The sequence below is a fragment of the Anas acuta genome, chromosome 5 (assembly GCF_963932015.1).
Source record: "Anas acuta chromosome 5, bAnaAcu1.1, whole genome shotgun sequence".
NCBI lineage: Eukaryota > Metazoa > Chordata > Aves > Anseriformes > Anatidae > Anas > Anas acuta.
The window spans coordinates 16,245,923-16,258,268 of NC_088983.1; the positions used below are offsets into that span (position 1 = coordinate 16,245,923).

Sequence of the window (12,346 nt, forward strand, 5' to 3'; positions counted from 1 at the left end):
TGGGGTTGTTCTGGGGCTTCATGAGTGTTTGCTGCAGTGGAAGGGGGGCAGCTCTGCCGTAGGAATGAGTGCATGGGACTGGGAATGTTTATTTGTGAAGGCCAGGCCAACTGACTGTTAGTCAAACCATACGTCATGTTTGGCTGTGGGGAGTGAGCAGCCTTTTGGCTACTTCTTGCTGTTCTTCCCCCTCTGACATTCCCTTGGTCACCAAACTGGTGGGGGAACCAGCTGCAGCGGAGAGAACTCCTGCAGAAGAGGTTTCCCTGGCTTCGTTGGTGACAAAATGGAGGAGCTTCATGAAGAGGGCAATAGGAGCTGAGGTGAGCGCCAATGAGGAAACGTGTGGAACCACAGTGCCAGTGAGACAGCTTTTTGGTTTTTTACATATACCAAATTGTATGTTTTGAATCAAGATTGGAACTGTTTTGGTTGCATCTAAGACTCATCATGGCTTGTGACTGTTACTGTAGAAATTCAATGTAAACTGTAGCTTCAATGTCAGTTTGATGTGGTTTGTTTTTTTTTTTTTTCAATTTTTGTTGTTTTTCCTTGTTCCGGAAAGGATTTCTTTTTTTTTTTTTTTTTATAAAATACCTGCTGTGTCTCATGAAGTGGACTGGACTAGATTACCTTTTGAGTTCTTTACCAGTTTTTTCTGTGTTCCAGCTTCCAGCTTTTGTATTGTAAATAGGTGGATCCATTTGCCCTGAAGGCATAAGATAATGCTAGCAAGTGGTACTTCAAACTTTTCTTGTATCAAAGAGCAGAGGCTGCACAGGTCAAGTATGTTGTTGTGTGAGGAGAAAAGGATGCACAGGGAGGATGCTTTTCAGAACCGAATGAATGGTGGTGGATTAAGAAGGATGTAGAGAAAAATGTTTTGAATATATGGCAATACTGGTAATGGCTTTTCTGGCCACAGGAGGAGGTTTTCAGTGGAAGTAATTGAGTTCCATGTTGTCCTGTCACCAAGCATCTCATAGGGCCATGTGCAGAAAGGAGGAGGATTATGCAGAGACACTGAGGTAATGAGGAATGATGTTGGTAATGGCTATGAGCAACAGAAATACCGCAAGATGAAATTGTTCCTGATGCAGTGGCTGACTGGCAGGATGATGTGTCAATTGCAGCCAGAGACTGTAGAGATCAGTGAACAGAGTACATCCATGTAGGAAGGCCAATCAGTATGTGGGTCCAAGATTTTTAGTGTGCTTCAACACTGTGATGCTGGGATTAGTGTTTGGAAAAACCCCAAGTAGTGTCATCACCAGACTTCTACCTTTCCTGTTAAGACTGTGGTAGTTAATAAGGAAGCTAAGCATCAAAATGATGCTGTTCTTGAAGGTGAAATGAAAATGACAAATTTTAAGAGATGACGGATGATGCTTTTTGTTATATCTTGTTATATCTGCAGGTAGGTGTAGAGCATGGTATTTCAGATTGCCTTACTAGTAACTTTTAAAGTACTCTCAGAGGAAGTATGTTCTTAGAGGAAATGTAGTGAATGTAAACTCTGTGCTGGATTTAAAAGCACTATTGTGTACAGGAAGCTCTGAGATACTAATTCAGAGTAAATGGCTCTCTGTGAAATAATTGGGCCTGGAGAAAAGGGAAAACATCTCTGGAATGAGGAGACCGTAGGGTATATCCCACTGAGATGGTACCTGATGTGAGAAGGCAGCGGTGCTAAAATCCAGAGACAAATCTTCCATATGGTTGGGGTTTGAGCCAAGATTTCCCTGTCTTAGTAGACTTGCTAATTTAAAACAGCGTCTTGTGTTGTAGCTGGGTCACAGCTCGAGCAAGAGGAGGAGTTCCCTCTCTGGATGAAACAAGGATCTTTATGGGGATGTCTCAAAGAATATAGAATAGAACCATGTGAATTGTGGAAACCGCACAGGCTTCCATTCCTCATAAAAATACCAACCCTGTTGACAGATGGGCTACCTGAATAAAAAGACTTTGAAATGCACTGCATAAAGGTTCTTACTTTTGCTCCACTGCTACTTTTTCTTTAGAGGAAGAAAAGACGCTGCCTGAGCGCACGGCTGAGGGCACCTTTCATGTGTACTGCTGCACTACAGGACAGGCAGGCCCACAGAGAGTGGGAAGCGGTCTTCCAAGGCAGGTTCAGTCCCAGTCTCTGAAGCTGGATTTAGCTGAAAGTTAAGTTGCTGCCTGGCAAGATAACTGAATCTTGTCCAGAACTTCAATACAATTAAAGCTTGCTATATATATATATGTATATATATATATATTTTTTTTTATTTAAAATGTCTGATCCATTCTTTGAGATACTTTGCAAGTAATTTGGAGGTTCCTCTTTCTGTCTTAAACTACTGATTGTGTTCACAACATGTTTATTACATCAAACAGGACTTCCTTTTCTTTTAAAACAAAAACAACAAAAAGCAAACGTTTCTATTTCCTTAGAATAAATCTTCTGAAAAACCTTTGGACTCCTCAAAATAAAATGCAATATTATGTCAATGTAACATGCAGTTATTCTAGAGGGGCTAAAATGAATTATTCTCATTTTTTCCCTGTAAATAGGCATGTTCATACCTAATTATTCTGTTCAGTGATATCGATAAAGATTTAGTGGATAGGATTTCTCTGATATTCTTGCAAGGTAGTTTTAATGATGCTTTGTGTCTGAATCACATTCATGTTCATTTCAAGTGAACTTCTAAAAGTGGAAAATCATTGAAGAATACAAGCAGTTACTTCATATCAAGAGGCAGTAAGCAACTTCTTGCTGATTTTGCTAAAAGTGGTCTTTTGAATTAAACTTCTGGAGCATTAGTTACGTTTGTCATGTGAGTATCATCAATCAGACTTCTGGTAAACTAGTAGGTGCTTGCACCCAGCTGGAAGGATCAGTGATATGTAGAGATCAAGGTTCATATTTCAGTACATAAAAATATTTAAGTTGCTTGGGAGGAATTTCTTGTTCCTTTTGGCATTGTACTGTTGTAATTCAATTACTGCATTTTATCTCTAAGTGGTATATAAAGATAGGTATATTTAGGGGAATATAAAGATGTTTAAGTCTGGTGCCTCTTCATCATGGTTAGTGGTTCAGCCAGTCACTACCCACAGGTGACATTACTTAGTTGCTTCTGGGATGTGACACGTTCACACTGCTCTGAATTGCTTTGCTGATCATAACAAGCCTACTTTGAATGTTGTTTGCAAGACAGTACGGAAGAGATGGCATTTTCTGTACTTTCTATCTTTTCAACTGCCTGAATGCTTTTCAGTGTTTTCATTTTTTTCTAAGGTATGCATATCTTCAAGGCTACATGCCTCTATACTTGATTTGAATATAGTTCTTTTAACTTTCACTTTGATTCCCCAGAGGATGTGTTGAAAAGTAGTACAGGTTATATTATTTTTTCTAAAGCTCAGCCCTGTGGGTCTCAATAGGCCTAGAAATAAAAGGCCAGGATTACTGTGGGTTTTTTGCCTCCTTCACTTTAAAATATCTTATTTTTTTTAATGGGCAAGTATAGTACTTTATGAAAAAGAGAATGTTTTAAAATTCACGCTTAACTTCAGAAAAGGGTTCTTTGTAGTAGATGGAACATGTGGTCCAAAGCAAAGAACCAACCGATGCAGTTACTTTCATGGTCTCGTATCTTGCCCTTTTATGCTTGGAACTGCTGACATGGCTTAGGGTCTGGTGTTTTGCTTATAGTTGTGTTTTGTTTGCTTTTTTTTTCCCATGCAGTAAATAATGAAATAAGCTTTTTTTAGATTGAAATCATGAAGAACATTATTCATTCCTCGCTTTTGTACAGTCCTAATCCAAACTAGAAACTTCCAGATGTATTAGCTACAACTCCAAGCAGAAACAAGCAACTTTTTCTTCATGCTGAAGTGCTGGTCCCAGTTGCAGGCTGGTAATTCCAGTAGTGATGCAATGTAATAACCGTTGTGGCCAGGGCTGTGTTTGGAGCCTCCCCAGGTGGATGGGAGCAGTAGAACCGTGTTGCTGGATATGGTGTTGTCGTGGTGCTCCTGAGCGTGGCTTGGTGCTCAGTGCCCATTGCCAGCCTGCTGTGCTGCGTCTGGAGGCAGGTTCAGGCAAGCTGGTGAACATGGGCCCTTGCCACTGTCCCCACAGGTGTTTTTGCTTATTTTCATAGCAGTAAATAAGTAACTAAAAGTTTATTCTTGCTAGAATTTAATTGAAGTTCTTTCTTACTGGGATTTGCCCTTTTAGTTGGTGTGTGCTTGGGTTGGTTAGTTGCGTTTTATGCAAAAACGGACCTGTTTGCTGCTGGATGTTGTCATCTCATCTGACATCCTTTCTGCTTCCTTGCTGCTAGAAGGGAGCTGTTGGGGCAAAAGAGCAAAGTAGTCTTTGGCTAAATGAAGATGTAAATAAATATGAATAAGATATGTTTGTATTGTCCGTTACTGACAGTAAATCTCAAATATGTGAAGCACAGTATAAAACCTGAAAAATAATGATGGTACAAGTATGTACGTATGCCTGATACGATTTCTTAATTTTTCCCTAGTATTATGCTGTTTCATAATTCTGTGGCAACAACTGCAGAAGAAATACAAAAAGGTCTTTAAGTGTTGTTTTTTTTTTTTTTGGTGGTGTGGGAGGATACTTTGGGTGTAGAATGTGTTGTAATGCTCCCCACCTTGCCCTTTATTCCACTGGGATCTAATTAATATACAGAAACATTTATGAAAGCTTTGTATTGAGTGATACCTATAAGCAACGTGTCACTGTTAGCCGAAGTCCATTTTGTACATAGAGTTTTGTTAAACCAAAATTCCCAATCCAGGAATTTTTGGCTGTCAGCCCAGGTACTTCAGATGCAAATCCTTTTAGGTTCTTAAAATCGTAAGTTCAGTTTGCAGGTTTTGTGAAGAGTGAAGAACTTAATTCAGGTACTAAGACTTAATTAGATCTATGGTTTGTGTGTATTTGTGTGTGTGTTTTTTTTTGTTATTATCTAAGTATCAGTTTAATCTGGAAGTCACGTCTGTGTTTTCAGTAGCATTTGAAATAATTCTGGCTCCTAAAGCTTCCTGGCTTCATATAACACAGTTCATCTACTATTTACTGCATTGCAGGCTGTGTTTTGTGTGTTGTTTTTTTTTTTTTTGAACGAGAACTTCAACATAGTTTAACTTTTTTTCTGTGTACACGTATACAGAAAAACAATGCACATCTGTTTGTGTGTCACTGTTCTCAACAAGAGATCCTGTTTCAGTAGGTCAGCAGGATCTTGAGTTTAGTCTTGGTAATGTGTGTGTTCACATGGATGTGAACTGGACCACGCAAGAAGTTCACACGAAAGTAGTTCTTAAAAAATAAATCAGGACTGTATTCTGAGACTAAAATTAGATTTAATTGTTTAGTTAAGCTGAAATAGGAAGCTTTTGGTATTCAAGATAACATCTGCAAGGAAAGATGAAATCTTTCCTTTGGCAGCTAAGTATCTAATTATTTGGCATTGTTTCTTTGTTTTTTATTAATTTTCTTCTGCAGTGCTCTTTAACTATGGGGAAAAAGCATTCTTGATCTGGCACATAGCTCAGCATGCAATCTGTATGTTCACATGGGGCTCAGCAGGTATATGCGAGAGTGATTTCTGTGCAGGTAGGCCAGGTTTAGTGTGGAGGCTGAAGTGCGTGCTGGGGGAGGGAAAGAAACCCTCCTGTACGCACAAGTGGTACAAGCAGTATGCCTTGCTGGCAGAAAAGGTGCAGCCCTGGCTCTAGTCGCTGAGTTCCCTGAAGCTCTTTCTTTTTCTACCTGTCCTGGTGCAGGTGCTTGTGTGATGCCATAAGGAGCCAACTGGTAACTGAGACTGTTTAAAAACAGAACTTTTTGTCAAGGTTGCTTTTAATACGTGGGTCAGTTTTCTTGCTCACTGAATATCTGAGCCAGAACAAATAAGGGAGGGAAAGTGGATTTGAGGATGAAGGCCAGAAGGCAGGGCTTCCTCCAGGACAGTCCTCATTGTTGCCAGCTGAAGTTGTTTGGGTTATGGGTTATGCAGTGTTACCATGTAACATCTAGAAATGTAATACAAGTTCAAAGACTACATTTTCAAGTGATACACAACATTAAGGAGAGTAGTGGTATCAACTATGATCAGTTTTGAGCCCTGGGGCACAATATACCCTGTCACTAACTGGAATGTGTGAATTTGAGATGCAAAATACCCTCAAGATGTCTGTTACGGTCCACTTGACCACTCAGTGCATGGTTAAATTAGAAAGGACACACAAATTGTGACATACATGAACGGACAGAGTGGCTGACCATAGAGCTTGTTCTGCTTAAATGCATTGAACTTCACTGAAATTGGCATATAGTTTATATACATATATTATAGTTTATATACATATATATATATTTAGGTTAGATGTTAGGAAGAATTTCTTTACTGAAAGGGTTGTTAGACATTGGAACGGGCTGCCCAGGGAGGTGGTGGAGTCACCATCCCTGGAAGTCTTCAAAAGACGTTTAGATGTAGAGCTTAGGGATATGGTTTAGTGGGGACTGTTAGTGTTAGGTTAGAGGTTGGACTCGATGATCTTGAGGTCTCTTCCAACCTAGAGATTCTGTGATATATTTTTGTATATACAGCTTTAATATGACACTTTTTTTTTACATTGGCCTACGTTTTGCAAAATTACTTGTTACGTATTTTATGTTTAGTGAGTGAATTCACCATGGTATTCACTTGGGTTTAATGTGTAACAATGCTTTTGTGCCTTTTAATTAAATTATATATCAGACATTTTATGAGCTTTTTAAAATTTTCACAATCTTTTGTCTTTTGTAAATTCAGACACTGAGTATCTAATGCGTTGGATTATCGCATAGACTCCTTGATCATGTTCCTTACCCATCTTCTGGGGCACAGTTCTTGCCAAACGGAAGAAGATGTGAGGTATTAACTTCAAACCTGAGTCTCAGGCTACCCTTTTTCCCATGCCAGGAAGAATTGTGAAGTATTAGTTGGCATCTAATGGATGAGTTAACGCATTGCAACTGAACACAGAAGCAGAAAGTAGAATAGCAATGACGTTTTTCCAGGACTCAGTCCAAATGAACTAAGTCCAATTTTCCCAGAGAAAAGGGAAGTTGTTGGGATATCTACCCAGGATGCTGGCTATTATTTGTGATACAGTTGCCTTTCAGTTTGAATTCCGACTCTTATTGCTTGTACTAAATGTAACTAATTCCGTATAGAAAAGGATGTAAAATCTATGCACCACAGCCTGTAGGTACACAGATCAATAGAAGTGTCACTTCTGATGAAAGTTGTTTTCTGTGGTTTTCCTTAATTCTGTGGAGATTTTCTTGTATGAAGAAGAGGTCTGCATCCATATGGGTATGGTTATCCTAGAATAACTAGCTTATTTTTATGTATGGGTGGTGGTGGGGGAGAACATTGCATAAGACTGAACTAATCCAACAGCTTGTGTTTGCGGAGATTTGCTGGCGTTAGCAGGTGTGATGCTGCCCGTTCTGTGCACGCTCTGGTTCGTGTTTCATACTGAGCAGGCTTATCTCACCACGCAAGCAAAATTTTTTTATTTTTCCATTTCCTGACCTGTGGTGAATCTGCATAGAGACAAGGCTGAGAAAAGCACCAGCTTACAAGCACTTGAGGAGACTGGCACCTAGCTGGAGAGGGCAGGCACGGCAGCTCCCCCTTTCTGTGTCCTTGAGCCTGCAGACGGGCTGCACTTGGCATAGGCAATGCCAGTAAAGCTGCTGTGTTGTTGTGGTGGTCTTCTGCCTCTGCAGAAGTTGGCTAGGGATAACAGCCTGCAGTCTTGTGAGGCGGACCTAGGCTGTAAGCCCTTCATGGTAGGGATTCTGCCCGTATGAAATGTCTATTGCAAGGTGTTGTGGTTCCTTTCTGCAAGCACCCGATGGGCACAGAAATGCCAGTTGGCCTGCTTTGAGGAACCTTGTTCTGTGGCATCAGATGGCTGGAAAGCACACACCCTCTTCGTAATGCTTCAGTGCCGTGCCAGTGTCTCACCTCTTCATGTTGCTACATCTCTAAGCCAGGTTTCCAAGCCTGGCTCTGCTCTTCTTCCTCATGTAAGCATCCCTTGTATGTTGCGACACTTGTTTTTTGTTTTCGCCCCCCATCCCTATGCCTACAGTAATCTGCAGCCTCTCACTTTCTGCTCCCCAAGATGGATCTGTTTTGCATGCTGAGTTTGTGACTAAGAAGCCAGGTGTGTGTGTGTGTCTAGCTAGGATCATATCTCACCTCTGCAGCGTCATGATAACTCCCACTTCTAAACTCATGCCAGAAATACAGATTATTAAAGTAATAATGGTTGGTAGCATATAGTAAGTATAGTTACACCTGGGCCAGCCTGGTGGAATTTAGTTACATGTTCACAATATTAAATTTGAACTGAATTAAGTCTAAAAAATTCCGAGGATAGACTTTACTTTTGTGATGTTCTTTCTGACCTGTCCATCTGTTTGTGTTCTTGATGGGGGTGCACATGCTCAGTTGACTAAAAAGGAGCTCTTACTGTGGTAACTCTCAGTATGCACACTATGCAGTATTAATATTTTAACACTGTTAACATAAAAATAAATTAGAAAATGCTTGTTTGTATGGATGTGTGATGAAGGTCCTTGATCAGGTTTCTTCAGAACTGACTTCTAAAATGTTTTCAAATGCCTAATAAAGAGTAGATTAAATTTTGGGTTTGTTATAAATGTTCATTTAGGTAATGAATATATGCCTTATTTTGACTATTAAAGACCTACTTCTAAGCACTAGCCCCAACTTGAAAAGTAGAACTGAATGAGGAGCACACAGCTGGTGTGAAATCAGAATGCAGCTGAAAGCAGTTATGATGGTACAACCTTCAACAAATTGGCTTATTCTGCTTTCCCAGTCATTGTAATTGAATTAGGGATGTTTATAACAATGTGTGAATGCATCAGTGTGCATGTAAAGTCTTTCTTGGCATACTTAAAGGAGCAGCTCTAGCCTAGTCTAGACCATCCCTGCTTGAAGACTTCTGAGCTTGCTAACCATCCTGTTCCTTGTTGCAGTTTATCATAGTGAATTGTGAATGCCTTGGACATTACAGATTTCAGGAACAATGCTTTTTGATCTTGGTTTAATCCTTCAAGCAGAAAGTTGCCTTTAAAAAGAAGACCTCAAACATGTTCTAGAAACACCATGTGCTGGAGATTGAGTTTGTTCTAAATCACGTAATACATACGAAAAACAATTGTTAAAGTAAATTATTGGTGTTTTTGCTTTCCAGAAATGGAGGAACAGAATGCTGGGTCTGGGATTGAAGATTTATAAAGGATTATGGGATTATACATTGAAGAGCCAGCAGGCGGAATGCCTGAGTGACTGAAGAAAATGGGTGCTAATGCATCTAACTACCCTCACTCATGTTCCCCAAGGGTAGGGGGAAATTCACAGGCACAACAGACGTTCATAGGTAAGTCTCTTCAGTTATCTTGTTGCTTATATAGATGGCTCGCTGGATTGTATATACACTGGATTTGAATTCTTTGCAGTAATATTATGCCTAGTTTTTATTTTCTAGGTCATCAGTTTGTCTGTTCAAGCTCAGTAGTGCATAAAACTTGGTACTGTCCAATATCTGTTTGGCATACATATGCAATGAGTTGATCTGCCAGTTGCTAGTAAACAGATGCCAGGTTATTTATAAAAATAAGAAGTGTTCTTTGATAATTCAGCCATACACACTAGCTCTCACTGTTTGAGGAGCAGTTGCTATCTGAAAATAGTATTTACCATTTTGCATTCTTCCTCAGATTTTCAGTGAAACTGTGTTAGAGCACAGAACACTCCTGATCATCAGTACTCCTTGTAGTATTGGCACTGTGTCTGTAGGAGAGTGAATTACTTCCTCATTGCCAGAAAGGTTATCTCTACTAATAAACCTGTTCAAGTAACAAGCAGTCTGGAAGATAACTTCTCCTTATGCCGTTTTCCTGTTTCTGCAAATCGGGGTGAGGAGAGGGGAGTTACTTCTGGTTTAGAATACCGTTAGGACAATAAAGTACCTCGCTTAAGTAGAAACTTGAGTAGATGTGCTCTTAAACTACCTTCTCATACCAGCCATAACTGGGGCAGGTACCAACTTTATATTCTTTTCAGTCTAGCAGAAAAAGACCTCAGTGGAGATCTAAGTACTGTCACACTATAAATAATAATTATGTGATGAATCTAAAAGAAGACACTACTTCAGAAGATAATCTAGTTTAGAAAAAACAACACCCTGACAGCCTGAAGAATGATCTTAGCAGTAAATAACATAAATACTTTATAAACACATTTCTTCTTTATGCCTTGGCTTGCAACAGTGAATAAGTAGCTAATGATATGCAGTGTTACTTCTATTTTTAATCACCGCTGAAAGCGCAGTGGAATTCTTAGAGGAAAAATAGACTTGCTTTATTTTTTTTATCTCAGCTTTTGTGACATTCCTAACTTATGGAGATCTGAGGAGAGGACAGCACACAAGTTCTTATATGTGAAAGTTCCTTCTCTGGATTAAAATTGGGTGTGCTAGTAGCAAGTCAAGAAAACTTTAGTACTAACGTCTTTTTTACCCATGCTGTAAAGTCCTCCTAAAGGCTTAGTTATGATACACTGAAAATACATTAAGAGTAGTAAAAGATATCTCAATTTATATCTATGTACTTCCTAAAATCACAGCTAAAACTTTTTCAGTGCACATCTTGGTGGGTTTTTAATTGGCCTTTATATAGAATGAAGAGAAATCCTAGCAGATCTGCGTGCCCAAACAGCACTTGCAGAGTTCATAAGAGGCAGAGAAGGTTCCAAAGGCTTCATCAGATTCCCTGGGAACTTTGTCCTTTGTGTGTGGAAGGTTTTCATGATGCTCTTCGATATTAAAACCCAAATAAAAACCTGTTATTTAGTGAGCTGTGAACTTTTGGATCCCCATTATCTACTGAAAATTGGAGTAAAGGCTTTTTTTGAGGAAGGTCTATAAGCATGTCATTGTATCATCTTAAGCAAAGAAAATGAGAGTTCTTATATTAAAAAAAAAAAGACTGAAATCTTCTGATATTATGTTGGCATGTACACGAGTAGTGTAACTGTGCTACCTGTGACACTGGCATATATTCCTCCTTTCTCCCTTGTGTTGGTTGGCTGTTTCTTGACTCTGGTTGGATGGATGGCTTTTGTAGCTGTCTCAGTAGAAAATAAAAGTCCTAAAATTGAAAGATGAGATTTTAATCACTTGTCAGAGTAATCATGTTTTTGTTATACATGAACTTTTACAGTTCCATTATGTAGAAGACATGAGGTGTACGTATTTGCAATTATGCTTTTGGGCAGCATGAAGACTGGTGATGTAAGAGCATGATATGTATTAATTGCCTTCTTTCTGGAAACTGGGTTCAGACCTGTGGGTTTGTTTAGACATGCTGCTTTGCCATTAAAGTAGCACCATGCTACAGTTTAAGTGTAGGATGAACACTGAAAGCAGAGAATTGATCTAACAAAGCACAGCATTTTCATAGTGTGACTTCCCATGTTAGTGAAATCAATGCTAAATTTGCTTGCAGATTTCAAAGAGGAGCTAAATCAATAAAAATGAAGTGCTCACTGTAAAAATACTTTTGTTTCAGCAAAGGCTTAACTAGTCATTCTCTTGCTGTTTTGTCTACAGCATTCAGAAGGAGGATTTCACACCATTTTCTAGGGTGGTACATCTGTTCAAGATGTTTGTTTTTTAAATACAGCTCTATAATTAGTTTTTAACATGTGTAGGCATGCAGAGGACTTGACAAATCCCATTATTCATTGTCAAGTGCCCTGGTAGTTTCTCTTGGCAATCATCTGTTTGTTATAAATATTTATCTGTTCAAACCTAGACATGGTCTAGGGGCATGAAGTAGCTATTGCTTTTTAACAACATTTAATCATAGAATCGTTTAGGTTGGAGAAGACCTCCAAGATCAAGTCAGCCATTAACCTAGCATTGCCAAGTCTACCACTACACCCTCTCCCCAAGCACCTCATCTGGATGTCTTCCGAATACCTCCAGGGGTGGTGACTCAGCCACTTCTCTGGGCAGCCTGTTCCAATGCCTCACAACCCTCTCAGTGAAGAAATGTCTCCTAATATCCAACCTAAACCTCCCCTGGTGCAACTTGAGGCCATTTCCTCTTGTTCTGTTTCTTGGTGCTTGGGAGAAGAGACTGACTCCCCACCTTGCTACAACCTCATTTAAGTTAGTTGCAGAGAGCAGTAAGGTCTCCCCTGAGCCTCCTCTTCTCCAGATTAAACAAACCCAG

General features: G+C 39.5%; 1 protein-coding gene across 3 annotated transcripts in view; it reads left to right on the plus strand.

Moving 5' to 3' along the window:
- Positions 1-12,346, plus strand: part of BTBD7 (BTB domain containing 7) — a 56,383-nt gene that overhangs the window by 10,192 nt on the left and 33,845 nt on the right. For all 3 annotated transcript variants that reach the window (XM_068682896.1, XM_068682898.1, XM_068682897.1), the window contains exon 2: positions 9,301-9,486. In XM_068682896.1, the coding sequence (XP_068538997.1) occupies positions 9,405-9,486 (82 nt within the window). In that variant the 5' untranslated portion in view covers positions 9,301-9,404. The remainder of the gene's footprint in view (positions 1-9,300; positions 9,487-12,346) is intronic.